Here is a 26402-nt window from a genome sequence, read left to right as displayed (position 1 = left end):
AAACAAAAGGCTCTATATATTCTATCCTCCATCTACAAAAAGTTTCTAGAAAAAAAACTTACTCTGAATTTTAAAAAGTGAGCAAAAGATACAAATACATAAAATCACAGAATAAGAAAATCTCAAGGCACGTGGGTGGCCCAGGCAGTTAAGCGTCCAACCCTTGATTTCAGCTCAGGTCATGACCTTGCGCTTTGTGGGACGGAGCCCCGAGTTGGGCTCTGCGCTGACAGTGCAGAGCCTGCTTGGGATTCTCTCTCTCCTTCTCTCTCTGCCCCTCCCCTGCTCACAAGTAAACATTAAAGAAAAAAAGAAAAGAAACACAAATAGCCCTTAAACATACAAAAGGTGCTCAATCTTGCTCGTAAGAGGGACGCAAGCACAATCTGTATTCTAATGCTCCTTCCCACCTGTTCGCTGTGTGCTCACACTGTGTGCACGCGGCTGTGGGGCAGCAGCCGTCGCCTGCGCGCGGGCAGGGACACACGTGCACAAGCCTGTGGGCGGCCGCGGTCACCGCCAGCATCAGCGCAAGCATGCTTACTCCTTAACCGGCACTCCCACTTCCAAAAATCTACCCCCACGTACCCCACAGGAACAGGACATGTTACCCACACACGGCTACTCCTTACAGCACCTGCTGTGACAGCGAGGGGACAGCCCGACCCCCGTCCATAGCCCCCAGCAGGGTGCGGTGCCGCTGGGACGGGACCGGGCCACCTCTCATGCTGCGGCCCTACCCACTCATAGATCGGAGGCCCCAGCAGGCTGCCTCGTGTGATCAGGGGGACACGGATGGGTGACTCTATGTACACGTGTATTTGCTTTGCACTTCCAAGAGGAAACAGGAAGGATAAGCCACAAACTGTGGTTACCTTCGAGAAAGGCATATTTGAACATACGCTACCTGAGAACACTGGCTTCAAAATCATGTTAAGTGCTTTCTTTATATAACTAAAAACTATTAAATCTAAAATAAAACCATGCTGTTAAAAAAAAACCTTATATTTAAATACTTCAGAAGCTTATAATTTACCAGTATCTGCTCTAAATTTTTCTTCCATCTTTTTCTTCAAAATTTCCATTTCTTCTAATAATTCTCTATTTTTGGCTTCGGAATCCTTTAGTTTACTAAAACAAAAAATAAAAAATAGAAGGCTTTAAGTACCCTGAGAACAGATATCTACACGTTGATTCAGTGAGTGTCAAAATGTGAGGGCAGGGGTTAATTTCCAGCGCCTGGGAAAGTGCCGGAACATGGCAGGCTCCCCGCTGCGAACGGAAACACAAATCCACTCTTGGCATGGGTGAGTCCGCTGAGCACGTTACAGAGATTACAGATATTTCAGAATTAGAAACAGACGTGGATTTTCAAAATCATGGTTAATGAAGGTGTATCTGGAGGCCCTCGTGGAGTTTCCGACCCTCCCAGTCTCTTTCCAAAGGAGTCCTCTGTCCTCCGAGGACACACCACCCAGATTACTCAGCCATCAGACCTCCAAACGTCATTCCCACAACCAGTGAGACGGCGGGCTGCATGAGACCACGACCACCGCCTGAGCACAGCTGCTGGGGGGGCGGGCCTTCGTTCCTACGCTTTCCTGCAGGGACAGAGCAGTCAGGCTGCTGCAGTGACCTGGCCAGGAGGCGAGCGGTGCAGTCCAGCAGCTGAGTGGGGGTTCTGCGCCGAATTAGCAGGTGATGCTGGCTGACCTACACCTCTCTGCATCTCGCTGTCCTCATCTGTGAAATGGGGCTCAAGAGTGCTGGCCTCCTGGGAACACCGCGACAGTCACGCGATTAATAGGATCGACCTCTTACAGGGAGCCCACCTAAACGGTAGCCATCGCTACTCTTACTCTTTTAGCGCCAAACTAACAAGATGTGTGACTCGGTAATGCCATCAGTGACCCTGTTCGTGACATCCAGGTCCCCACCTTCCACATCAACAGCTACTACAGGTAGGGCGGCCTGGGTTTTACAAGAGAGCAGTTCACGACCATCTCCTGGGCGTGTAAGACTGCCAGCGGCGGCCTCTCATCAAACATTCACTGAATTTACTGTTGTGTAAAAATGGTGTTTGAGGGTCAGAAAAATGTTTTGAGATAGGCATACCGTCTTCAACCTGTATTTACAATATTAGTTTTAGTTTAAAAGGGAAAACTCGAAGTTGATGAAACAAACAGCACTTAGGGAACAAGCAGGCCAGAACTGTCCCTCAGACGTGTGGCCGTGTCTTGTCACCCGGCACAGGGAGGACCAGCATCTGCCTCTTACACACACAGATGTTGGCACTTCAAAACCGCGGGCTCCCATCGCTTCACTGCTTCCTGAGAAAATAAGCACAGACCTCCGATGCGCGCAGGGCATTTGCACATCCACCCCATCGATTCTCACTGAGCGCCTACTAGGGGCCAGAAACGGTCCACCGTGCAAAGCTCCTTCCAGTCAACTGATATCACAGAGCAGGGGTGTGCCCAAGGTCACACAGTCCCCTATCGAGTCAGAACACAGTACCAGGTACCTTTCAAAGGAGAGATTCGCGTCTTTGACTTTCCTCAGCTCCTCTTGAACAAGCTGTTTGGCCCGGATCTCCGCCTCAAGAGCAGATTGCAACTCTAGCCGTGCAGACATGTCTAGCTTCTGACTACGGCGCACTTTCCAAAGGGGGTCCTGGAGACAATGGTTCAGATATTAAAGATATATACATATATATATATACTTTTTTTTAAATTTTTTAACATTGATCTATTTTTGAAAGACAGGAATAGTGCAAGCAGGGGAGGGGCAGAGGGCAAGGGAGACACAGAATCTGAAGGTTCCAGCCTCTGAGCTGTCAGCACAGAGCCTGATGTGGGGCTCGAATCCATAAACTGTGAGATCATGACCTAAGATGAAGTCAGCTTAACTAACTGAACCACCCAAGCGCTCTAAGATATTATTTATTGACTTTATTTATTTATTTATTGAGAGAGAGAACATGTGTATGCATGTGAGCCGGGGAGAAGAGAGGGAAGGAGACAGAGGGTCTGAAGCAGGCTCTACACTGAAAGATAGCCTGATGCGGGGCTCAAACTCATGAACCGTGAGATCATGACCTGAGCTGATGCTTAACTGAGTCACCCAGGCACTCATAAAGATACATATGTTTCTACATTTTTTTTTAACATTTATTCATTTTTGAGAGACAGAGAGAAAGAGCATGAACAGGGATGGGGCACAGAGAGGAAGACAGAATCCAAAGCAGGCTCCAGGCTCTGAGCTGTCGGCACAGAGCCTCATGTGGGGCTCGAACTCACGAACCGTGAGACCATGACCTGAGCCACCCAGGTGCCCCTTTAAAGATATATTTTTAATGGGGCGCCTGGGTGGCGCAGTCGGTTAAGCGTCCGACTTCAGCCAGGTCACGATCTCGCGGTCCGTGAGTTCGAGCCCCGCGTCGGGCTCTGGGCTGATGGCTCAGAGCCTGGAGCCTGTTTCCGATTCTGTGTCTCCCTCTCTCTCTGCCCCTCCCCCGTTCATGCTCTGTCTCTCTCTGTCCCCCAAATAAAAAATAAACGTTGAAAAAAAAAAAATTAAAAAAAAAAGATATATTTTTAAGATATTTACTTGTTTAAAAAAATGTTGACATATAATTCATCTTCTTCTAATCTTAAACTTTTATTTATTTATTTATTTATTTATTTATTTTTTTAACGTTTATTTATTTTTGAGACAGAGAGAGACAGAGCATGAACAGGGGAGGGGCAGAGAGAAAGGGAGACACAGAATCGGAAGCAGGCTCCAGGCTCTGAGCCATCAGCCCAGAGCCCGACGCGGGGCTCGAACTCACGGACCGTGAGATCATGACCTGAGCTGAAGTCGGAGGCTTAACCGACTGAGCCACCCAGGCGCCCCTAATCTTAAACTTTTATTACCACGTTTAAATACTAACTTAATTAACTTAAATATTAATTTGATAATGTTAGATATCATCAAAGTCCATCAGACCCAATTTTAGTCTGGGCTTTTTATGACTTTTATTCTTTATTAGAGATCTTCAAAAGAATGAGCTGCAGCTTAAAAAAATTTCTTTTTAAAGAATAAAACTCAACCAGGAGTGCAATTTCTATTTGGGTCCGTTAGACTCTCTTACAAACGTATGATATATTGTGGGGGTCTCCGTTGTCTTACTCTTCCTTTATCTTGAAACATCTCCTATTTCACTATCCGAGCAATTATGTCATTACTCATCAATCATCCCTGCCCACAATGGAAGACTGAAGCGGCAGGAAGAGCGAGGATGGAGGGCTCGGCAGGGTGAGGTTAACAGTGACCGAGACCAGCTGGGTGGCAGCGTGCTCCCTTCTCCCACCGAGATGCTGCCCGTGTTCCATCCGCTCTCGAGAGGGACAGAAGGAATCTGGAGATTCCACTTTATTAGACTTTTTTAAAAGCTTTCAGTCCACACAGTTGAGAATTTTTCGTTTTCCGTCCATAAAGAGAAGAAAAGGGAACTGACTAGGGATTTGCAGGGACAGAGAAACGGGCGCTTTATTGGACGCCAACGACTGTGATGAACCCAGTGAATGTCAGAAGCCTGAGTCTTCAGATGACCATGGCCCACACGGATTTCCTCAAGAATCAACGAGTGAACAATACACTTCTACGGACAGGAAGGAAATACACTTTCATCAGTCAGTCCTTCAACAGGAAGGACTGTTCACACAGAATTCTGCAACAAGAATATCAATCATCCCATTTTGCTAAAAGGACCTAGGGCTATATTCTTTCATCTTTCATAAGGTTTATGCTCTAGGTTTATTTAACACAGTTCACAAGCGCGAGTATACCCGTAGATATGACTGGAAGACAAAACGCAGAAATGAAAAAAACTTGATCGTCTGAACTGGTACTTCTAAATCTAAAATCAAAAAATGAATATGTTCTCCAATTACAGAGCGAAGAACACAGCTGTATTCTTCGACAAGATGGTATATGTGCCGGGTGCTCAGGTGACAGGATGAGGAGGAGTAATGACATTCGACATAACAACACCCCTTTGGGGCAAACACATCTTCAAACCAGCAAAACAGGGAATAAAAATCTGGGTTTGTGAAGTTCTAACTAAAACGCTAATGAAACAGTTCCCCTACACCTTTATTATTACTAGTGTTCGTCACTTACAGAATAACTTACACACACATATTGTAAGAAAGGCAGACAGAAGGAGGGACACGTGGGGCTGCGCCCAGAAGTGAGCCTGGGTGGAGACGGCTCGCCAAACTCTGGGCACTCGAAACACACGGACCACTGACTGGGGGGGGGAGGGGGGGTCGGGGTGGGAGTGAGAGAATGGACAAAATCCATCTCCTTGAGGGCAGGAGCCCGTCGCGCGAACCGAGGTCCCTCCACAGAGTGGCTGTGGTCTCCCAGTAGTTCAGACAGCGGCGCTCTGCACCTGGGGGGCGTCCCTGGCCACACGGAGGCCCGCATCACCCGAGTTACTTGCCCAGCACTGAGTTTCTACACTCGTGTTCAAGGTAAAGCCACTGGGGAGTCCCATCATCATAAAAAGACACGGTTCAGAACAAAGCCTACCAGTGCTCTCGACCCCAGACTGGAGCTCCTCAGTGTCTCGAGCTCTTCGGTCATCTTGGAAGCAAGAGCCTGAAGGTAACCTCGGGCGTCTTTCTCGTCACTGACCCTAGAGAAGGACCATAGAGACCCAGTGAGAGGAGCCGAAAACGAGGACAGGTTCCTGCCCCCCGTGGGACAAAGTGACATAGCGTCCCATCAGCCGGAGCGGTCGCCCACGACCAACGAACGGCTCCGCTAGCAAGGGCCACCCCGGTCCCTCTCTGCCGTGTTGCGCGGGGGCCCGGCCTCCCTTTCGCTAGAACGTGTGGGGTGTGCCAGCCTGACCCACGCCTCCAGGGACCTGGTGCACTTTCTCCACCTATAGTCCAATGTGAAGAACACCGGACAGAACTGCGGCCCCTCGACAGCGGCGATTCGGGAGAGGGCGGCGGGTCCGTGCCGAGGCCTCTGGGCAGCGGCGCGGGTGGAGGGAGCGCGAGCAGTGTGGCAGGGCTGGGGAGGGGCGGGCGGGCACACGTACCACTGAATGATCTCTGCGATCTGGGCTTCCCAGTGGGCCACCGACTCCTTCTTGGCCGCCAGGTCCTGTAGTTCATCCTCCAGCTGTCTATTTTGAGCTGTGAGTTTATCCACAAAGGAACAAAGCTGAAATTAAACAATTGTACCACATAACTCGTTATTTGGTGTCCTTTAAACGTGACCTTAGCGTTATTAAAGCTACACGTTCTTTGGAAGATTTTGAAAGTTTTCTTAAATCGTTGTGAGATTTCGCTCCAAACTTCATCTCAGATACGGACTTTTCAAATGTGTCTAACTTTGGTCACATTTCAACCCAAATCTGAACAGACAAGTGACAAGAGCAGGGGATTTCAGGAAATTAGCAGCTTCTAACCCAATGGAAACGTGTTACTTCACGTAGGAAGCAAGCTGCGTAAACCACCCGACTCCCAGGACCCGCGACCGGGAACCAGAGCCCCGAGCGGTGGCATGGACTAGATTACCCGCTCGTTCTCAGCTGTCAGCTTCTTGTTTTCCTCAAACAGCATCGCCCTTTCGCGCTCGTATTTGTCTCTTATCGTGCCGACTGCTTCCTCCATTTCGGCGTGCCTGGGAAGGGGCGAGAGCGGCGGTCCAGAAGCTCTGTGAGCCAATCCTCTCGGTGGCGGGGGCACAAGCCCGCGCTCACAGCACCGAAGGGCACGTGAAAACCTACCGTTCTCGCTTTGACTTTTCCAATTTGTCTTTCAGCATGAGAACTTCCTTCTGCAGGGCCAGCTGGTGGCTTTCCGAATCGTGTACCTCCTTTTTCACATTTTTTACTTCCAGCACATGGGAGGCCTCACGCCTGACCAACTCCTCTTCATAGAACAGGACTTTCTTCTCAAGTTCAGATTTGATTTTGGAAATCTCCTGCTGATGTTCTAAGGTGGCCCCCGGGCCCCGGCCTCCTTGCTTCATCTGAAGAGAAAGGTAAAATAAATTACAGGTCCGTGTCTTCCCCTCGAGGGCCACACGGCCCTCCACCCACACCCTCTGCGGGCACCGTACACGCGGCTTCTCCTGTCCCCTCCCCACCAATGGCAGACACCGCGCCCGATGCAGCTGGCCACGGCCGCGAGATCCTTCTAACAACCGTCGGGCAGATCTGAGGGGCTGACGGCACCTACCTTGCACAAGGGACGTGCCCAGATCTGCCTAGGACCCCGGAAGCTCTGTCTACACCCTGACACGATCGGTCCCCAAAGCCTCCTCACAGTTTGTTAATTCAGGCAACTATGTGTCAGGCACCTTTGTGGTTAAGAGGGTCACATCGAGGTCCCTGCTCTCGTGGGGCAGACAGGGAAAGACCGACGGCCAAGCAGCAAATGAGCAACGAGACACTGACACAGGGCAACGCGGTGAAGCGTGGGGGTGTGGTGCCCAGCGGACAGTTAAAGGAGCCGCTGACGCAGGGACACGTGAAGTGCCACATCAGGCGGAAGGTTCTTCAGCACGGTGACAAACAGCAAGGTGAACGCAGTGAGCTGGGCGGTAAACGCTGGGAGGGGCTCTGTCAGGGCCCGAGTCACTGGGAGCTGCTGGGGGCACTGACGACAGGACGCGCCCTGGTTGCCGTGGGGGGGGTGGGGTGGGGGGGGTGGTGGACTGTCAGCACCAGCGGCGACGAGCAGACTCAGGCACCAGCAGGCAGAAGTCCAGGCCCCGGGGCTGCCGCCCACAGGCCCAGACGGCAGCAAGGACGATGGAGGGAAAACAGGCCCGCCCGAGGTACATGCTGGGGAGAGAGCGGGCCTATCGTCTCCACCGGCAGATGAGGAAACCCAGGCTCAGAAAGGGGACTCGTGCCCCTGAGGTCACGCCAGGCTAACAAAGAGCCCCCCTCCCCCACCTCCTCACCCCTGTTCTGGCCCCTGGCACCTCTCTGCTCGCTCGCTCGCTCACTCCCTCCCGAGGTGCCTGGCTGCCCTTGGCCCCGGGCCACTGGCCTGTCTTCAACTTCAGTGGCAGGACACGGGCTTTAAGGAACTTTTTCAGAAACGGTCTCACTGAACACACAGCAGGTGTCAGGTGTTAGTTTACCAGGACTTACGAGACACTGCCTGACACTTTAAGGAAGGAAAACAGCGAAGGAACTCAGGTTCTAAACGGAAAGAAGGCTGTCATTAAGGCACGTTTGTGACCTGTCCCCTCTCCACACCCCGTCCTTCCGGACAAGCCCACCGTGCGGGAGGACTCCCAGCACGACAGTTAGGAAGGAGGACGGGCTGGTCTCCTACAGGTACTACCTTGAGGGCCTCGAGCTCACTCTCCACTTGCTTGGAGAAGTTCTCGCTGTGCTCGCGAAGCTTGCGCTCCCGGGAGGCCTCGGCGACGGTGTCCTCCAGGCGGGCTTCCAGCTGCAAGGGGGGCACAGTGCTCACCAGCACGAAGCCGGCCCTGCCCTGGGGCTCTCTGCGGACGGCCCTGAGGGCCTGTTGCTCCTACCTCCGCACCCGATCCCAGGCCCAGTTAACGGCGGAGAAAGACACTTTAAGGCTCGACTGGAACAGCTGGTTAGTAATAAACCAAGTTTAAATTCTAATGTAAACCAACAACTTGGCATTAAGTTTCCGGACAGGAGACGGACTGGTGACACAGGCAATTGGGATGTCTGCAGATCACAAATCCATCTATCGACTGGTGAAGGTCACGCGCACGTGCCCAAGCAGGGAGCAGCGGAAAGGACCCCCTGCACCTCGGCCGGCTGAGTGCCCTCTCCCTTTACTTTAAAGCAGATCCCAGATGCTGCAGTGACCTGCCCGGAGTGTGGACACTAATGCTTCGCTAGGGGTTCCACTGATGCTATAGCTACAAATGCATCTGGGTTGCAAAATAAACGGAAAAAAAACAAGTAGGTGTTTTGACACCGACTGACAAAGAGCATGTACTTATAGAGCATCCGATTTTTTACCAAGCAAGTTGTAACAGAATTCAATCCTAAGGGCTGCTTAAAATATGACACTCGTTAATGGAAAAGTATTTGGAGTGTCTAGGGCAGCCAGTTCTCAAAGCGGGGTCCTGGGGCCCTTTCTAAAAAAGACCCTTCTTTTTTTAATTATCTGGGTTTTCTTCAAATACTTTATCCAAAACAGTGTAACACAACAGAACGAATGCAGAAATAGTTTATCAAGCCAGTTATTAAAGAAAAGCACAAAAATGTAAAAATGCCATTCTTCTCACCAGATGGGGGAAGGGAGTTACTTTTCACAAAAACTGTCAGTTAACACGTAACGGGTTTACTGTTGAACTGAAAAAAGTGTTTTAACCTCTAACCTGGTAAGTATGAGGAGCTGTAACCGCCACAAACGAAAGCTCTTTGGGGGCCTCAACAGTTCTTAAGAGCATGATGTAGTCCCGAAACCAAAGTTTCAGAGCCACTGGGCTGACTGGGGGCGCCAGGCTGAGCCTGGTCGTCCTCCTGGCCGCCCCTTATGGACGTAGGACTCGTATTCACGTAGGCTGTGCTGTGCCAACTACGTCCCGACACGTTTACGTTCTGTTTGTTGGGCAGAAATACCCTCTATTTGCTTTAAAAGGGAATTTTTAAAAACTAATGCCCTAAGAAATGTCTTTTAATAATTTCACCAATAGGTATCGGGGGCTGAGAAGTACAAAGGAAATATTTGGCAGGTCAACTTACTTGGCTTCTCATAAAATTTAAGATCCGTTTTAAAGTAACTCATGTAATTTAGCCCACGTTCTCGAAGGTGTTCTAGTAGGAGCATACAAAAGCCCGAACAGTACAATCCCCGAAACGGCCACGAAGCTACCTCTTTCCTCAACTTCTCCGACTTGCGGATTTCCTGCCGCATGGAGTCGATCTTCTGCATGGCTACCTCTACCTCTTCCTCTTTGTCCCGCAGCTGCCGGGATGCCTTTTGCTTCTGGGAGCGGAGTTCTGCCATGCGCTCGTTCAGCTCGGAGAACTCCTGCAGGGCCAGCTTGCGTTGCTGGTGGGCGTCTTTGAGCTCTCTGGCCTGGGACTTCAATCGCTCGGAAGCTTCAATCAGTTGCTGAACAGAAAGAATGACAGAGGTTTTACGTTTGCTTCGCAGAGACGCGGAAGGCTGGCCGTTCAATCCTCTCCAGCAAATGCTGCTTACAGGCCACGGCCGAGAGCCAAGGGCTCACCTCTGTGAAAAAGCCCTTTGCTAGGCCCCAGCACAGCTACGAGCAGCCTGGAAGAAGACCCACCTGAGCAGAGGTGCTAAGATCGAACTCCCTCCGGGAAAGACCCCCAATTACGCGGCGACCAGAAGCCCGAGCTCTGCCAGCCAGAGGGAAGGCCTGCTCACAGCACAGGCTCACGTGTTTCGACCTCTCCCCTATGCCGTCCACAAGGCCATAAAGGTGGACGGAGCGTGAATGTGGTCACCAACCCAGTTATTGAAACAGCAGAACTGGGAAAGAACACGTTACGTACAAAAAAGCTTAAGAGTTCCATCAAAGTAAAGAACCACATAAAAACGACTGTTGGACAGCTAGCCCCTCACGAGAGTGAGGTTATGGTGGCCCCCCTGGCTGCACCCGTGGCCTCCCCTTCCTGCAGCCAATTCGTCTACGACTGGGTGGCACAGTCACGGTGGCCCCTATTGGTCTGATGTCGGAAGTAGCTGGATCTGGGGGGAAGGGGGGACTCCACCAGGGCCGGCCCAGGCTCAGTGAGCTGCTGAACCTACACTAGCGTACCAGGGAGTCTCCTGTCCCCTGTGCACTTCTCGACAAAGCGCCGTGGTTAGGACACCACGACAGACTGAACAATCTGGGTCTGAAATCCTGCACGTTTTAGAGAACACATAGCAAACTGCAGGTTTAATGACTTAAGTGTATAAACGAATGTACGTTAGAAAACAATCCTGGTATGAACACTACCGACCGAACATACAATCTGATACATTTTACTGAAAATCAAATTTATAAAGGGGTTTTGGGGGGACTCACCCAAATTTTAACAAACGGTTTCTTTTGCAAGGCCCTGTCATACAAAGAGCCCCTGCTGAAAGAAGGGGAGGAGGCCGCTGGAAGGGGGAGGACTCTGGCACCGGATACCAGCGTGTGAACCCAGCTGGGTCAGCTGCTGTGGGGACGCGGGGACCCTCAGGCCCTGGGCATCGCCGGGTCCTGGTGCACAGCCCGCCCAGCAGGCCTGTGGCGAGGACCGATGCGGTGACCGGTGCTGAGGCCGCCCGCTTCACGGCCAGCCACCTGGCAGGCTGCGTGGTCGGCGGCACGGCATGACCCTGAGGCAGTCTGGCCCCTCGTGGACTGCACGCAACACAGCCCAGGGCGCAGACGAGGGTCCTGAGGAGGGCTCAGAGCCCCACACAACTTCAAGGTCGCAACTGCACGTCGCTGAAACCCGTCTCACGTGAAATCACCCCCAACTACCTTGTGAAAATCCTCCTTTTCTTGCCGCACCACGCGGTACTGCTTCTCCAGGCCTTTCAGCCGCTGTGTGGAATCCTCATGCTCCTGGCGAAGGGTCACTGTGTCCTCCAGCTGTCGCTCGAGCCTATTGGAGTCTGAACAGAGAGAAAATAAACCGCGTTCCCTTACAGGAAAAACTTCATGTCGGCTGACTTCCTGATAGTGAATTCGTTACGGATTCTTCACTCACTTTATCGCTTAATAACCTTCTTGCTTTCTCACACATGGAAAAGTCATGTATGCAGCCACCCGTGTGGACTGACGGGGTAATCGCTCTCCCCTGGGGACCGGGGACCGCGTGAGCCCGTGTGCGCGGGCACAGGGCAACCGAGGTGCGCAGTAAGGCTTATCATGGGCTCACTCGGGGCCCCTCTCAGCACCAGGATGCTGGGGTTCCAGAGAGAAAATGGAGGGCTGAGGATTAAGACTCGAAAGCGATTTGAATCTTCAGGAAGCTTTGATAATCTAGGAGCCGCAAAGGACAGATGGTGACGACGGAGCCAGCCCCTAAAATACTGCAAACGGCAGGCACAGCCACTGAGGACGCTTCGGAGAGAAATACGCTGTGGCACTGGTGCCTCAGGGCCACCAAGGGGAGAATGGGACAGAGAAATGTAAACCTTTCTGAGACTTTACGGGTAAAATGCTAAGAAGTGATTCTAGCTGCAACTGTAAAAGTCTCTCATTTGTGGGCCAAGCAAGTTGGAGAGAGAACGTCAGGTGAACGGACGGAAAGAAACGGGAGACCTGTAAATAGGTTACAGAAGCCAACGCTGTTCTCCTTTTCCACCCTACGAAAAGGACTCTGAAAATCTTCTTGGACGGGATTAACGCCCAGGAACACAGACGAAGCAGCCTCTTTAAGACACCTACCTGCTATTTTATTCTTCAGACGCTCTATCTCCTCATTTAGCTTTTTGATTTCCTTATCGCGGGCTGAGCCGCCCAGGGCCCGGGTGGAGCCGTGCAGGGACTGCACCGTCTGGGTGGACTCTACGGCAGGGAGACAGGCGTGAGGGAAGGGGACAGGATGAGCGGGGGGGAGGGGGACGCGGGCGCGAGCGGGGGGACGGGGCGAGCGGAGGGGGACGGGGGGAGGGGGACGCGGGCGCGAGCAGGGGGACGGAGTGAGCGGAGGGGGACGGGGGCGCGAGCGGGGGGACGGAGTGAGCGGAGGGGGACGGGGTGAGTGGACGCGGGCGCGAGCGGGGGGACGGGGGGGAGGGGGACGCGGGCACGAGCGGGGGGACGGAGTGAGCGGAGGGGGACGGGGACGCGGGCGCGAGCGGGGGGACGGAGTGAGCGGAGGGGGACGGGGTGAGTGGACGGGGGCGCGAGCGGGGGGACGGGGCGAGCGGAGACCGGCGCTCACCTTGCAGCTTCCTGCTCAGCTCCAGCTTCTCCTGCTCCAGCCTCCGGATCCTCCTCTCGTACGCTTCCACCTGCAGGCTGTTCTCCAGGTCCCGCTGCACACCCTCGTCTTTGCTCAGCGTGTTGGACTGCATTATGCTCTTTAGGGAGCCTCGGTCAGAAAAGCAGCTGCAAATAAAGCAACGGGGTTTCTGATCCACGGAGCGTACAGCGACTTCTTCGGCATCTGGAGACTCTCTGGGGCCCAAGAGAAGTCTTTTGAACAGGCAGACGAAGGCCCGTGGCCAGACCGTCGTGGATGGAGCCAAAATTCAGAAGGGAGACCTCCTTACAGCAAGTGATGGGATGATGGGGGGGGGGGTGGCGGACAAGGCCGTGCCCTCAGAAGGGGTCAAGGAAAAGGCCTCTGCCAAGGAGGCAAGCGTACTTTCTGCGTCATCGTTTACGCGCGCCCAGAAACGCCACAGGAGACATCCGTGTGAGGAGCTGGGCGCGGGGGCCTCGCCAAGCCCTCGCTGGACGGCCCTGGGCAGTCCTGCCGCCGAGGGCTTCCTGAGCAGTCTGAGGACAGGGCTCACCTTCCCCTGCAGACTCGACGGCCGCTAGTACTCGGGGCGGCACGGCCACTCACCAGAGCCAGTCCGCAGCCTGCACGCACCCAGACTGAGACCCCAAGTGGTTCTCTCCCTCAGAACCAGGCCACCAGTTACTTAGTTCCTCCCGCTTTTAACACGACAGCGATGCCAGGGAGCCTTCTCCGAGTCCTGCCGCCCGGAGTGCAGCAAAGGTACCGGGCACACGGGTATGCAAGGGCCTGGCCAGTGTTTCTCAAAGGTGGCCCGAGAACGCGGTGCCAGCACCACAGGGTCTGTCCCAGGATGGCGGCCCTGGGCCTGACCTGCCAAACTGGAGCCTTGGCGGGTGGGCCTGGGACCTGCAGGTTTAACAAGTGCCCACTGAGTTGGAACGGATCAGAAAAATCCAGAACCTCTGCATGAGGGATTAAGAGGTCATCGTGCCTCCCAGATCTAAGACCCCTTCCTGCAGGCTACAAGGCGTCTGCCGTCACTCTGGCTGAAGTGCTGTTGAGCCCTGGCACCTTACACCAGGAGAGTTTCCGCGGGCTTGAGCAGAAACCGTCCTCTCCGGAAGGAGTTCCCGTCCACTGAGGTATGAGCCGCTAGAAGGCCACGTAGCCCTCCTTCAGGCGCTTCGAGGTTCCGTCTGTTTCATTTTGCCCTCCCTCCCCTCCCCTCCTGGCCCAGTTTCCTGTTCAAAGCAGGTACAACCCTCAGGCAACAACTTGGCAAAGAGGCCCATTCAAGACAGAGGCTGACAGGTACAGTCACGGCGGCGCTCAGGGCTGGAGCCCTCCTGGCTCTCCAGACTGCCAGCCTGTCTGGGACCATGCTCCAGCCCCCCGGAGGGAGCTACAGAGCTGCAATAAGATCCTCACAAAAGCTAGCACAGTGCCGTAACGAAAGCTGGGCCTGACCAGGAGCCCCTGAAAGTCTACTGGAATGAGTCCTGACAACACTGACGGCCTGTAAGTCAGAAGTCAGCTGACCGCACCTCCCATGACCTAAGAATGGGTTTCACATTTAAAGGGTTGTTAAAAAAAAAGATGACTACCTGACAGAGACCACCCTCTGTGGAGAAGCCGGACGACCCTGCTACAGGTCACTGTGTGTTTTCATCAGGTGTCCTTTTTCAAGGACAAACCTGCCCACAGCTCCCTGGGGCACGGCTGTCCCAGGGCTGATGCAGCACCCACCCGCCCGGAGCTCGCCCATCAACTGCCATCTCGCCCAAGGGAAGCCTCCGCCTGGGGAACCACAGAGCTGGACCCACCTTTCCGTTGTAAATGTAAAGCCGATGAATGGCAAATGGAGCCCAGAGAAGCCTGTGTGAGAACCAGGAGGTAATATTTCCTGCATGAGAACACATACAACAACATGAAATCCATGTTAGAACAAAGGGAAAGAACATTAGCAACGGGTGAAACTGCGTGCACTAGAGAGAATCACGTGGCCTTCTAGGACACCGAGCCCAGCGTCCCCGCGAGGGGGCACAGCACTGGCAGACTTGTATTTTCAGTCCTGGCTGTGCCCACGATGCAGTTAAGAGAACAAACACACTGCTTCAGAGGATGGTTAATGACCCAGGGCACACTTGGATGGCACCCTGGTGCCACACTCGTCGGCCCTGAGCAGAGGCGAGCTGGCGGGCGCTGGCGCAGCCCCGGGAGGGTTGTGAGGCAGAGGCTGGGGGCTCTCAGGCTCTTGGGAGAAACAGAGGCCAACGGCAGAGGTAGGCTTGGAACCCAAGGTAGATGGGTTTATTTTAGATTTATTTTTGATTAGGTTTATTTATTTTAGATTAATGTGTTACAGACTCTGGTTTTCAGTGTCAGAATCCTTTATTAAACATGAAACCAGAGTTATACTTTATCTGGGAAATGTCATTGTAGAAATCGTTTCTGTGCAGTCTAAGAAAACCCTTTCCACGATGCCACTATTTTTCTCTGTCTTTTCTCCAGGAGGTCTACGGTCCAGCTCTTATTTGAGTCAGAGAAATTCCCTAGGGAGTGATCAAGACTTTTCTTCCACTTGGTCAAACCTCACCTCTTCTATCCCCAAAACAAGTCACCTGTATGGACTTAAAAGGCTAGATTTGAGAAGATCAAAATAACCTTAGAGTCTCTGAGCAAAGACAAGACGGTGCCAACTCACGCACCAGAGGCCGTGGGACCAGCCCAGCACCGGACGGCCCCAGAGCCAGGGCCCAACCTGGAGGATCCACGACGTTAGGCGTCAGTGGGAGGACTCAGAAGCCACACACAGTCTTGGTTGCTCCCAAAGCCCGGCCGTGTAAAGAAACACACGTGCAGACACAGAACCGTGACGGCCGGAGCGCTAGGTGCTCATGCGGGGGGACCAGAGTCCCAGGGGCTCCAAGTCCGCCGTGGGGCTGCAGGCCGAGCCCCTCGCCAGCTCAGGGCCTCGAAGTCTGCAAGTGGTGACAGGGCTGAGGTGAAGCTCCAGGATGGTAACATCTCCGACACTGCTGAGTGCCATGAAAATACAGCGTAAGTGTTTCTGGTGAGTCTAAAGGAGAAGAGCCATTTAACTCCATTTTACTCAAGCGGAGTACAGGCGGACCTCGGAAAAATTTTGGGCGTGGTTCCAGACACCACAATAAAGTATCACAACAGAGCGAGTCAAGTGTATTTTTGGTTTCCCAGTGTATGTGAAAGTTTACACTATGCTATAGTCTACTGAGTGTGCAACAGCATTATGTCTGAACAAATAAATTTCATAACTTAATTTAAAAACAGAGGGGGCACCTGAGTGGCTCAGCTGGTTAAGCATCCAACTTCAGCTTGGGTCATGATCTCACAGCTCGTGAGCTTGAGCCCCGCATCGGGCTCTGTGACGACAGCTCGGAGCCTGGAGTCTGCTTTGGATTCTGCGTCTCCCTCTCTCTTTGTTCCTCCCCTACTGGTGCTCTGTCTGTGTGTGTGTCTCTCTCTCAAAAATAAATAAACATTAAAACAAGTTAAAAACAAAATAGTTTACTGGGGGGAGGAGGGGAGCACCTGGGTGGCTCAGTCAGTGAAGCATCTGACTCTTGATTTCAGCCCGCGTCATGATCTCACCGTTGTGGGATGGGGTCCTACGCCAGGCTCCACGCAGAGCACGGAGCCTGGGATTCTCTCTCCCCGCTCCTCCCCAACTTGTGCACTCACACACACACTCTCTCTCAAAATAAATAAATGAACTTAAACAGAAACACTGTTAAGAGATGCTAACCATCATCTGAGCTTTCAGCAAGTCATAAGCACTGACCACAGATCGCTGCAACAAATGCAGTAATAATGAAAAAGTTTGGAATACTGTGACAATCACCAAAACGTGACACGGGAGACGAAGTAAGCAAATACTGTTGGAAAAATGGCACCAGAAGACTTGCTGGGGGCAGGCTTGCCACGAACCTTTAATCTGTAAAAACCCAGTATCTGCAAAGCACAATGAAAGGAGGTGGCTGTGGTCTCTGTGTTTTAAAGGGGACATTACTACCAAGCTGAAGGCCGGAATAAAAGGTGTATTTTCTGGAAACACAACGCCAGACTTTTAAAAAGAACCAACACGGCTCTAAGATCCTACTGACAATCCACACCCTCCAACAGACCACTGCTGGCTTCAGACCCACCGGGACGCCACGGGGACGGAGGTGCTTGTTCACACTTACGGTGTTTCTCAGCACGTCGTCGTCCACGTCGAAGTTGGAGGTGTCAGAAGGACTGCTCACATCGGGAATATAAGGTGCTTCCAGGTTTCGTATATTTTCCCAATTCAGACCTTCAAAGAACGCATGCTTTTTGAAGTCTTCTATCCCATTCTGGCCCAGCCGGCGCTCTCTGCTGCAGATGAGTCTTTGGATGAGGTCTTTGGCTTCTTCAGACACATCCGTGACGTGGGACGGAAACTGAAATCGCTCCTGGGGGGCAAGCGGCCGGTGGACATGAGATGAGAACTTATTCAGAAAAACCCAAGATGTACAGACATTACAGGAAACAGAACAGAGTCAACAGTCCTTTCCAATTTCACGGTAGCTAAATGCAAACCAAAGCTAACGACATTTGATTCTAATGAGAAAATCCTTAGTCGTGCTGGTTACTCGTTACCATGTTACATGTAAATTAACGATAAATTTTCACCCATCAAAGTGGCAAAGGGCGCCGACCACACGCTGTGGCGGAACCGGCTGGCACGGAGCTCTTCCACAGTGCGTCTGCCAGCATCTGGCGCAAGTCTACTCCTAAGATTTTGTTCTACAGAAAAGCGTCGTGCGCTGGACAGAAGGATGACGAAACACCTGGTCGTAGGTGACGTGATGCCATTCACTCAGACGCGGCCCCACAAACACACACCCAGCACGGCAGCGGGCCCGAGCGCTGAGGCCCAGGCCCCACCTCGATCATCCAGAAAGAGGGAGGGCAGGAACGCTACCGAAGATCAGACCGGCGGGCGCACAGGAAGCGCCGGACCAGGCCCCACAGGGGCACGTGCTCCTTGCCAGCAGGCTCTTTAGAATCCACGGAGTCCTGTTCGGTACCGTGAAGGCATTTATCGCCAAGACGCGGAGGGGGTGATTTCCGCCGTCTACGCTACGCACTTTTGTGCTGTTTTTCTGGTAAGGCTAAGCTAACTTCCAAGTGAAAACAATCATCTCTATTCTGGGAAAGTGTCTTTAAAAACCATGGCTTGCCCTGATTGGGAGTTACATGGCAGACCACCCACCACGTTAGTGTTCACGGGCCCCCAACACGAAGAGTTGCTGGAGGACGGGGCTGAGGACCGGTCAGCAGAGAGAAGCTCACTTGGGGGGTGCGGGTGACAGACTGGGGAAGGAGGTGGTGAGCACACGGCCACAGGGTGGGAGCGGCAGGAGGACACATGTGACTAAGGGAAACAGGTGACAGAACAGGAAGCGGAAGAGCAACGGGAAACGAACAAGAAATGAAGGCGAGGCCGACGGCAGGCAAGGTCAAGGGGGGAAAGGCACAGCTGGAAAGGGAGAAGGAAGCCGGGTCAAGGAGGTGGGAGAGTGCCACGCACAGGCGCCTGGCCTGGTCCGGACACGTAATCTCCGGGAAGCGGACTCGAGAAGAGCAGCTGTGGTCACACTGATGAATCCAGACCCACAGGTGGAAGGGCCCAACGGCCCCCCGCCGCCCGCCATCCCGAGGCCACACCCGGCACAGCCCCGCGGAGGCCCGCCGCGGAGACACCGCCACTCCGGCTCGACGCTCGCTCTCTCTCCCCCCACGCCCACACCTCCCGTGGGGGCAGCTTGTGCCGACTCCACCCACGAATCCCCGCTCCTGTCCGGAGGCCAGCAGCCTGCTCCAACCCTATCGTCTCCTCCCCAAAGACGCGGACAGCTTCCCAGCAGCCCTCCCACCTCTGGGCCCCTGCCTCGGGACTCAAACAAACAGGACGTGGAGATGCGACATCTTACTTCGTGGTTCATGATCTTTCCGTAGGTCTCCACGAGGGACTCTGCGTAGAAGGGCGTCTCTCCATACAGCATCTCGTACATGCAGACGCCCAGAGACCACCAGTCACACTCGGGGCCGTACTTGCCCATGCCGTCCTCCATGGCCTGCAGGATCTCCGGTGAGATGTAGTCAGGAGTGCCCACGGCCACAGAGGACTGGACCTTGAAGGAGAGGGGGTGTTGGAGGGAAATCCTGGGGCAGCTCCGATTCCAAATTCCCCAATACTCCCTCTAAAACACTGATAGCAAATGATGAAATAATCGTGGAATAAAACTAGCACACGAGCATGATTTGAAACCCTAGTAATTCAAAATTCACTGCAAATGAATGAATGCTCTCCTGCAGCAATAAACGTGGGGCAGTTTCCAGAACGTGTGAGATGGCCTCGCATGCCTGGTCTCTCCTTGCCCGCATGCCCAGCACAGCCCCCAGTGGTCCCTCAAGGGGTGGCATTTCCCACATCCTCTGTCACTGCCCAAAGTGCGGTCCAGAAACCATGTGTGTTCAGGCCAACCCTTCGCAAACTTCCATGTGCATACAGGCCACCCGGGCTCTTGTGAAACAGAAATTCTAGGGTGGGGCCCAAGACACTGAATGTCTGTTTCCACAGACGCTAAGGCTGCTCCCCCAGGGCCTACCCTTCCATCTCCCAAATGGGAACATCTGGAAATAGTCCAGGCACTGGCTGGGTACTCAGGAATTCTCCAGACGGGGAACCAGGAGGCTCAGGCCTCTACAAGGGAAAGGACAGTTCCTCAACCACTGACGTTAGCAGGAACAGGCTTGACGTGGGGCCATCGCTCCAGAAAGCCGTGGCCAGTGAGGGCAGTGAGCGTCATGAGAAAACAAGGGGGCAGCGGGTCAGCTGAGGAACCAGACTGGTCTTGGAGCGCATGGAGAACAAAGTCCATTAGACTGAGGGAGCAACCATAACAGAAGGCCTGGCCCAGGAAGGCCAGACAGACTCTCCCTCAGGTCACGTCTGAGGAGGGGCCAAGGGGTACGAGCAGCACCCGGGTCAGACTGGACGGCGGGGAGGTCGGCCTCCATCATGTGACCAGAGTCACTTCCCCGCTCGGCTGCCTGGCTGCAGGAACCGTACGGTGGACAGTGGGGAGACCGGCGTGAGGTGGCAGCATGGGAAGGGTGAGGGGACGTGCGGGCAGGAAAGGGAACCAACACTCGAGCTCAGTCCGAGACCACCACGCTTGTCGTCAGAAGGCTGGAGTTGAGGGCAGCACCAATCTCAACTAAGCAACACGTGGTCAAGACTGGGGAAATAAGAAACTGATTTGGTGGGAAGAGAGTAACCCTAGTATCAAGGATCCCTGTTTCTAGATGGACAACACCCACAGAGAGAAAAGCCCCGCCTGACAGGATGTTACCTGCCCGCACACAGAAATGAGGAGTCGCTAACACAGTCAACGTCTGAGCGCCTGACCGGCCCGCACCAGACGTTTCAAGAAAGGACCGAGGGGGCCTGCGTGTCGCTGCGGCAATGGCGTGCTCAGCCACCTCGCCACGTGAGGAAAGGGACGACCCCCAACTTAGAAGGCACACGTACTACTGATGAGACATGGACATCAAAACCGAGGTTTTCAACTTAATTAGAAAATTTAAACTGTCCCCCAACTGTGAATCTTTTTAATTCACATTCATAAACTTGGTTTCTTAATTGGATCTCAAATTGAAATGTTAAGTCCTTTCTAACTACAAGCAAAACCCAGAACCAAACGAAAAATCTCCAACAGAAATACCTACAGTTCCATCGTCACTCATCTTCAAACAGGATCCAAAGTCGGCCAGGCGGATGTGACCATTCACGTCCAAAAGGACATTGTCAGGTTTAATGTCTCTGTGAGTAAAACAAATCAGTGAGTCAACCATTTCCACGCCACACATTAGGCAGGTCAAAGACTGTCACCAGTGGTGTACCCGCCGAGGAAATGCTAATGCCATTTCAGGACAGTTGTGGCAATCTTGGGAAAATGTCTCTCCATGGCACTCTACTCGCACATGCGTACGGAGGGGCAGTCACCACCACTACCGCTCACTCCTGTGCACGAGCTAATCCCCAGTCAATCCGATGACACACCATCGTGTTCCCACCGCACAGCTGACCATGCTTCCTGAGTGTCTCCTTGGTGCCCGGTGCTGTGCTTGACCCCAGGTCTATGACAGTAACCAGACCCCACAGCCCCTGCCATCACGAAACTTCCACCAGCTGAGAGGGCAGAAAATGAACGTGCGAACGCACAAACACGCACGTGGTCTCAGTCAGCACCAGGGTATGACGCCCACGATAAGCGCTGGGAAGAAACCAGAAGCAGCAGAAAACGGGGCAAAGGGTGTCTGAGCACAGACGTGATGAGCAAGACCACGGCAGGCCAACAGCCCCCCACGTACCCCACGCTGTATCTGGCGGACAAAGACCCGGGGGCTGAAGACCTAAGCCATCTGTCTAGCTGTCAGCAGCAAGTTCATGGCAGGAAGGTAGGTCCACGGCTGACCTGCTGCTCTGTGGACTTGCAAACGTGGGGCCCCTGGGGAGGCAGACGGCCTTTAAAGCACAAGCTCTCCTTCCTGGTCAAACAAGTTCATGTGACTGGACGGCACAAAAGGGAACAGACTTCAGGAGGAAAGGCAGATGTTCACCAAGAGGAGCTCAGGTATGTGCTCACACGACAGAACACCACACCTCAGCTACTCCAACATCAGGGACGCATCTCACAAACAAAGGTGAGAAGACGACGACAATTCTTACCCAAAGAAAGATCCACAAAGCAAAAGAAACTAGCGCAGCACCCCAAACCGAAATAAAGAGGAAAAACAAAGCAAACCCTCAATGAGTCAGAAAAATAAAAAATTAAGAACAGAACCAGACAAAAGCAGGAAGAAATGAAGAGATTTAACTCAAGGAAGAAACAGAAGTCAAAATCTTATCAGGAATGGTGACTAAATTATAAGATGCCCATAGAACAAATTCCAGTAAAAATCTAACGAAAGGGCACTGAAGAAAGGGAGCGAAAGATCTAGAGGAATGAAAACAGACGACACATACAAATAACTGGAGTCCCCAAAGAAATTGAAAGAATAAAAGAATAAAACATAATATTTGAATCTACAATCTGAGAGAACCTTCCAGAAGTTAAAAAAAAAAAAAAAAAAGGGACTGCATTACAGACTGATGGGCCCATCAAATTAAAGATTTTCCCATGTCCTGTTTCTTGGAGCCAACCTGATACTAAAGTTCACATGGATCAATTAATGCGTGAGGACAGCTAGAAAAACCCTGGAGAGAAAGAAAGGGGTCTGATGCGGGAACCAGTCCGACGCGGCTTCTGCCTCCAGAATTAAAGCGGTACGGCCCTGGTGCACAGACAGACAGAAAGACGACAGGACAGAACGTCACGGGGAGTGAGTGCGTGACAAAGATGTCATTTCACCTCACTGGGGCAAAGACACACTTTCTAAGTGAGCTGGTCTCGGGACAACAGGAGGGCCTCCTAAAGATAAAATCAGACTCGCTCCAGAACCACAGCGGCCACCCAGCCTGCCCCGGGCTACCTTCGTCAGATCCCTCTGCTTCATCCTGCATCTCTCCCGCGCAGCTTTCTATTTGCTCCAGTTTTTGTTTTCGTACTCTGGATATTCCTTCTCTTAAAACTGCACCGTTCTGACTTTGTTTCTGAGCTGCACTCTCCGTTCTCTCTGGGGACGTCATGTCCTCGAAGGCAAGTGACTGTCACTCTTCGTTTCTGCCTCTGCTGTGATCTGGGGCTGACCGCTCCGGAAGGGGCTGTACCCGCCTGTGTGCCCTGCTCCCTGGTCCCGGCTGCCCACCGCTTCCCACGCTGCCAAAGCCAGGGAGCACCTGCTCTGCCTGCAGCAGCCGGGCCGGAGGGCGGTGGGCACGGCCCGAGTCCCCACGGCCCACATCCGGCCACAGAAAAGGCCCCACAGCTGTAGCACAGGGTCTGAGTCCTGCTTCTTAAATCCAGCAGGGACACGGCTGCTGTGCTGACGACACACACTCATTTCCGGCCCCGTCGAATGCTGCTTCGACCCACAGCGAACCTACCACCTGCGGCCGGGGCAGGACTGACTTCCTACCAAACCTGGCTTTGTAGCCTTTCTAGCAAAAATGCAAGCTTTCGGTTTTCAGACTGGGTCGTTCAAGTGCTAAGTCTGAATACTGAGTTGACGGGGGAGGACGGTTAATCACACATTTCATTCTCCTACTATGTCTGGAGATCAAATGACAGAGTGAAGCTTCTACACAGCTAATTAAGAAAATAAGGGAAAAGCTTTCTAATTAGGGAAAATAGAGAAAGAATAAACCACTGAAAAAGTGGTCAGATTAATTTCCCTGGAGATCGGTGACAGATACAAAGACATTTAGCTCTGGTATGAATTAGTCAAATTTCTGTCAGAATATAAAATCGAATGTTGAAAACAACTATAGTAACTGTTAGAAAAGCAAGCACAGCGACATTAAAGAATCCATGAAAAAAGAGAAAATGCCCTAAAAGAAGTGAAGGTTCTTTGGGAGCCGCGCCCTCTGCTTACTCTGTGATACCTGGACCCACAGGGCAGTGCCCTGGGCAGGGGCACGTGGCCCCCGCGCCTCAGTTTCCCCACTGAGCAGTGAGGTACGACTCACGGCGAGACCTGAAGGGCTGTTCTTGTGACACCCCGTGCCGTGGCCACCCTTGCAGCAGGAGCTGTGTCTGCTCAGGAAAACCTCCTGACGGGCAGCAGAGGCCGGGCCCTGGGCGAGGCGGCAGCGGGGCCCGATGTGACGCCGGGGGGATCGCGGCGGCCGTGAGCCTCCCAACGGAGGACGGTAATGCCCTCACAGTCCCGAGGAAGGTGATTTCCAGTCTAAAATTCTTACTGGATCATCCCTCAGTCACACACGTGGATGGAATTAAGACACTGATCTCAAAAACATGATCTCACAAGCCACCTTGATCCAGAAACTACAGACAATCCATGCTACCAGATCAAAAGAATAGACCGAGAAAGGAAGATGTGTCACTTGGACGGCAAGGGATCCAATCCGGGGAGACGGGACGGGAGCGTCTCCGGGGAAAGAACTCTCAGGATGCTGGCAGAGGCACCCAGGGCAGAAGGGAGCGGGAAAGGAGGAGCAGCAGTTCCAAGAAAAATCAGACCTACGCTACCTGACACGCCTGTGTGCGCAGAGCCTTGCAATTCAGCACAGGGGATGACTAGCCGGTTTGGGGCAACCAGTGACGGCTGCCACGGAAAAGCCCGCAAGTGCAGACTCAGGACCATTGCCACCCCCAGAGGAGACGACTTATGGAAGTGGAAATGCGGGAACCGCCAGGCTCATCTGTCACACTCACACAGGCGTTCCACGATGCACCTGACAGGGATTTAACCAACAGTTATCGCTCGGGAACTGGGACGCTGTGGGAGGGGGGTCTGAGAGTGTGTGTGGGAGAGGGCTGAGGGAGAGAGCTACTTCTGGAAAGAGTAAACTGCATCTTAACAGATGTGATCTGACTCTCCCTCCTCTGCAAAAAAGAAAATGGCGAGAGAAGCTGGTTAGTTAGGAATATGAGGCAAATGCCGCAAGAAACAGTGTAAAAAGCCGACGAGCTACCTGCGGCCAGTGGAATCCGGGCAGGGCAGGAGACGCGTGCTTTCTCTTAAGCCCTGTAGCGCTACCTGACTTGAAAAAACCGTTACCATGAACAGATTTGATAACGACTATTAAAATAAACAGCCAACCCCACAGGACGAACTCGCTGTCTTAAGCAGCAGAAAGACACAGAGGTGGCGCCCGCGCAGGATGCAGGGTGGGCCCTCAGCGCGCCCGGGAGGGCGGGAGGCACACGGCCACACAGAACCAGTTATTCTCGCTCGAGGTGCTGTGCTGAGCCCCTCTCCCCAACCCAGTCCTCCTCTGTGAGTGCCATGATGGGGGCCGTGCACCAGGGAAGGTGCTGTGGCTGAGACAGCAGACGGTCAGGGAACCCGTGAACTAGGGGGCGGGCACCCCAGGGAGGAGGGATCAGCAGCGGGAGGATGAGCTGAGGTCAGCAAAACATCTAAAGACAAGGCGGCTCTGGGGGACCCGCGCTGGAGCATCCTCATCGTCACAGTAACGCTGGGACCTGCTGGCGCCAGGCGCTGGGGCGGCCCAGGGTCTGCGAACCGCGTGGCCTCTCTGGACGGCCTGGAGCCTTCGACGGAGTCTCGGGGCCCCGAAAGGGCATCTTCACGTATTCAATGCCGTTCCCATAAAACACAAAAGGTGCGTACCTGTGCACGTAGTGAAGCTGATGGATGGAATCAATGGCCAACACCATTTCACCGATGTAGAATCTTGCCATATCTTCTGGAAGCTTGTCTTCGAATTTACTGAGCAGGGTCAGTAAATCACCACCCACGTAGTAATCCATGACTAAGTACTACAGGTGGGAAGAGGTGGGAGAGAACAGAATATTCGGTCAGCGCGAGGCCTGACAACGGAAGGCCGAAGTTCTACCACGGAAGTCCTCCGGCTCTTCCAGTCTGGAGCGCTGGCTTCCGAGCTGCTCCTGTGTCATCCAGGATTTCCCCACCCAGTACCTTCCTGCACCATATATGTCGTACTTTCAGTTAGGCATCTGACGGAGAACGAATTTCAGGAACAACAGCGCGGAGGATGGGGGCCGAGAGCAGGGCAGAAGAGGGGCTGGGAGGCCAGGACGTGGTCCCGGAAGGAGAGGAGGGTGACAGGCACCGGGGAGTACTATGCGGAGGCAGAGGCCAGACCACAGGCTGGCGGGCGTGCGGGGCGGAGGGAGAAGTTCTCCGGCCCCTAAGAAAGCGGTAGGAGTAAGTCAAGCACCCATCTAGCCAAGTCTCAACGGTTTCCATGCTGGCCTAGAATTCTAAACAGAAAAATGAAAATGCTTTACAGCAGCACTGAACATGATCGACAGGCTCCTGGAGACCTGTAAGGAATCCGTAAGAAAGTAAACTAAGGGGCCATAAAGCAGAAACTTACTTTTAGAGTAAGAACCAGACCAATTATTTCCTCTGTCATGAAACACAGGGATTCTAAGTCAACAAGGCAACACCCTTCTAGTCACTGGAGAAACAGGTTTAATTTTTAGGACACGCCAAGTTTAGATGCCTCCAACAGAAGGAACAACGAGAATGGCTTCTGCGGGGCAGCCCAATGACTCCGCACGAGGAAGGAGGCCTGACCCGGCCTGCCCCGCTCTCCAGGCCTGCTTCTCCACCACCCCACAAAGGCAGAAACTGCCGGGGTCCCAGAGAGAAGGAACCTGCCCGACAGCACCACTCAGGGGTGGCAGAGACAGCAGCCAGCCACGGGTCTGCGAACCCCAGTACCAGGGCCCAGGTTCACACACTAGAAAGCCCGGAGCCCCTGCCTTCC

At 53.3% G+C, this 26402-nt stretch overlaps 1 protein-coding gene across 2 annotated transcripts in view; it reads right to left on the bottom strand.

The window, feature by feature from the left end:
• Positions 1 to 26402, bottom strand: part of CDC42BPB (CDC42 binding protein kinase beta) — a 103433-nt gene that overhangs the window by 25484 nt on the left and 51547 nt on the right. For both annotated transcript variants that reach the window (XR_015251993.1, XM_086708750.1), the window contains exons 5-20: positions 25277 to 25425; positions 20744 to 20837; positions 18943 to 19143; positions 17170 to 17418; positions 14770 to 14849; positions 12920 to 13086; positions 12421 to 12540; positions 11509 to 11642; positions 9891 to 10133; positions 8367 to 8477; positions 6794 to 7038; positions 6582 to 6687; positions 6101 to 6225; positions 5581 to 5686; positions 2525 to 2673; positions 1037 to 1131 (exon numbers count right to left, since the gene is read on the bottom strand). Coding sequence is in view for 1 of the 2 variants with exons in the window: in XM_086708750.1 (XP_086564876.1) it covers positions 1037 to 1131; positions 2525 to 2673; positions 5581 to 5686; positions 6101 to 6225; positions 6582 to 6687; positions 6794 to 7038; positions 8367 to 8477; positions 9891 to 10133; positions 11509 to 11642; positions 12421 to 12540; positions 12920 to 13086; positions 14770 to 14849; positions 17170 to 17418; positions 18943 to 19143; positions 20744 to 20837; positions 25277 to 25425 (2374 nt within the window). In the remaining variant the exon portion in view is untranslated. The remainder of the gene's footprint in view (positions 1 to 1036; positions 1132 to 2524; positions 2674 to 5580; positions 5687 to 6100; positions 6226 to 6581; positions 6688 to 6793; positions 7039 to 8366; positions 8478 to 9890; positions 10134 to 11508; positions 11643 to 12420; positions 12541 to 12919; positions 13087 to 14769; positions 14850 to 17169; positions 17419 to 18942; positions 19144 to 20743; positions 20838 to 25276; positions 25426 to 26402) is intronic.

Source organism: Puma concolor, chromosome B3 (assembly GCF_028749965.1).
Source record: "Puma concolor isolate L17-30 chromosome B3, mPumCon1.1.hap2, whole genome shotgun sequence".
Taxonomy (NCBI): domain Eukaryota; kingdom Metazoa; phylum Chordata; class Mammalia; order Carnivora; family Felidae; genus Puma; species Puma concolor.
This window is presented reverse-complemented; position numbering and strand designations above follow the sequence as displayed.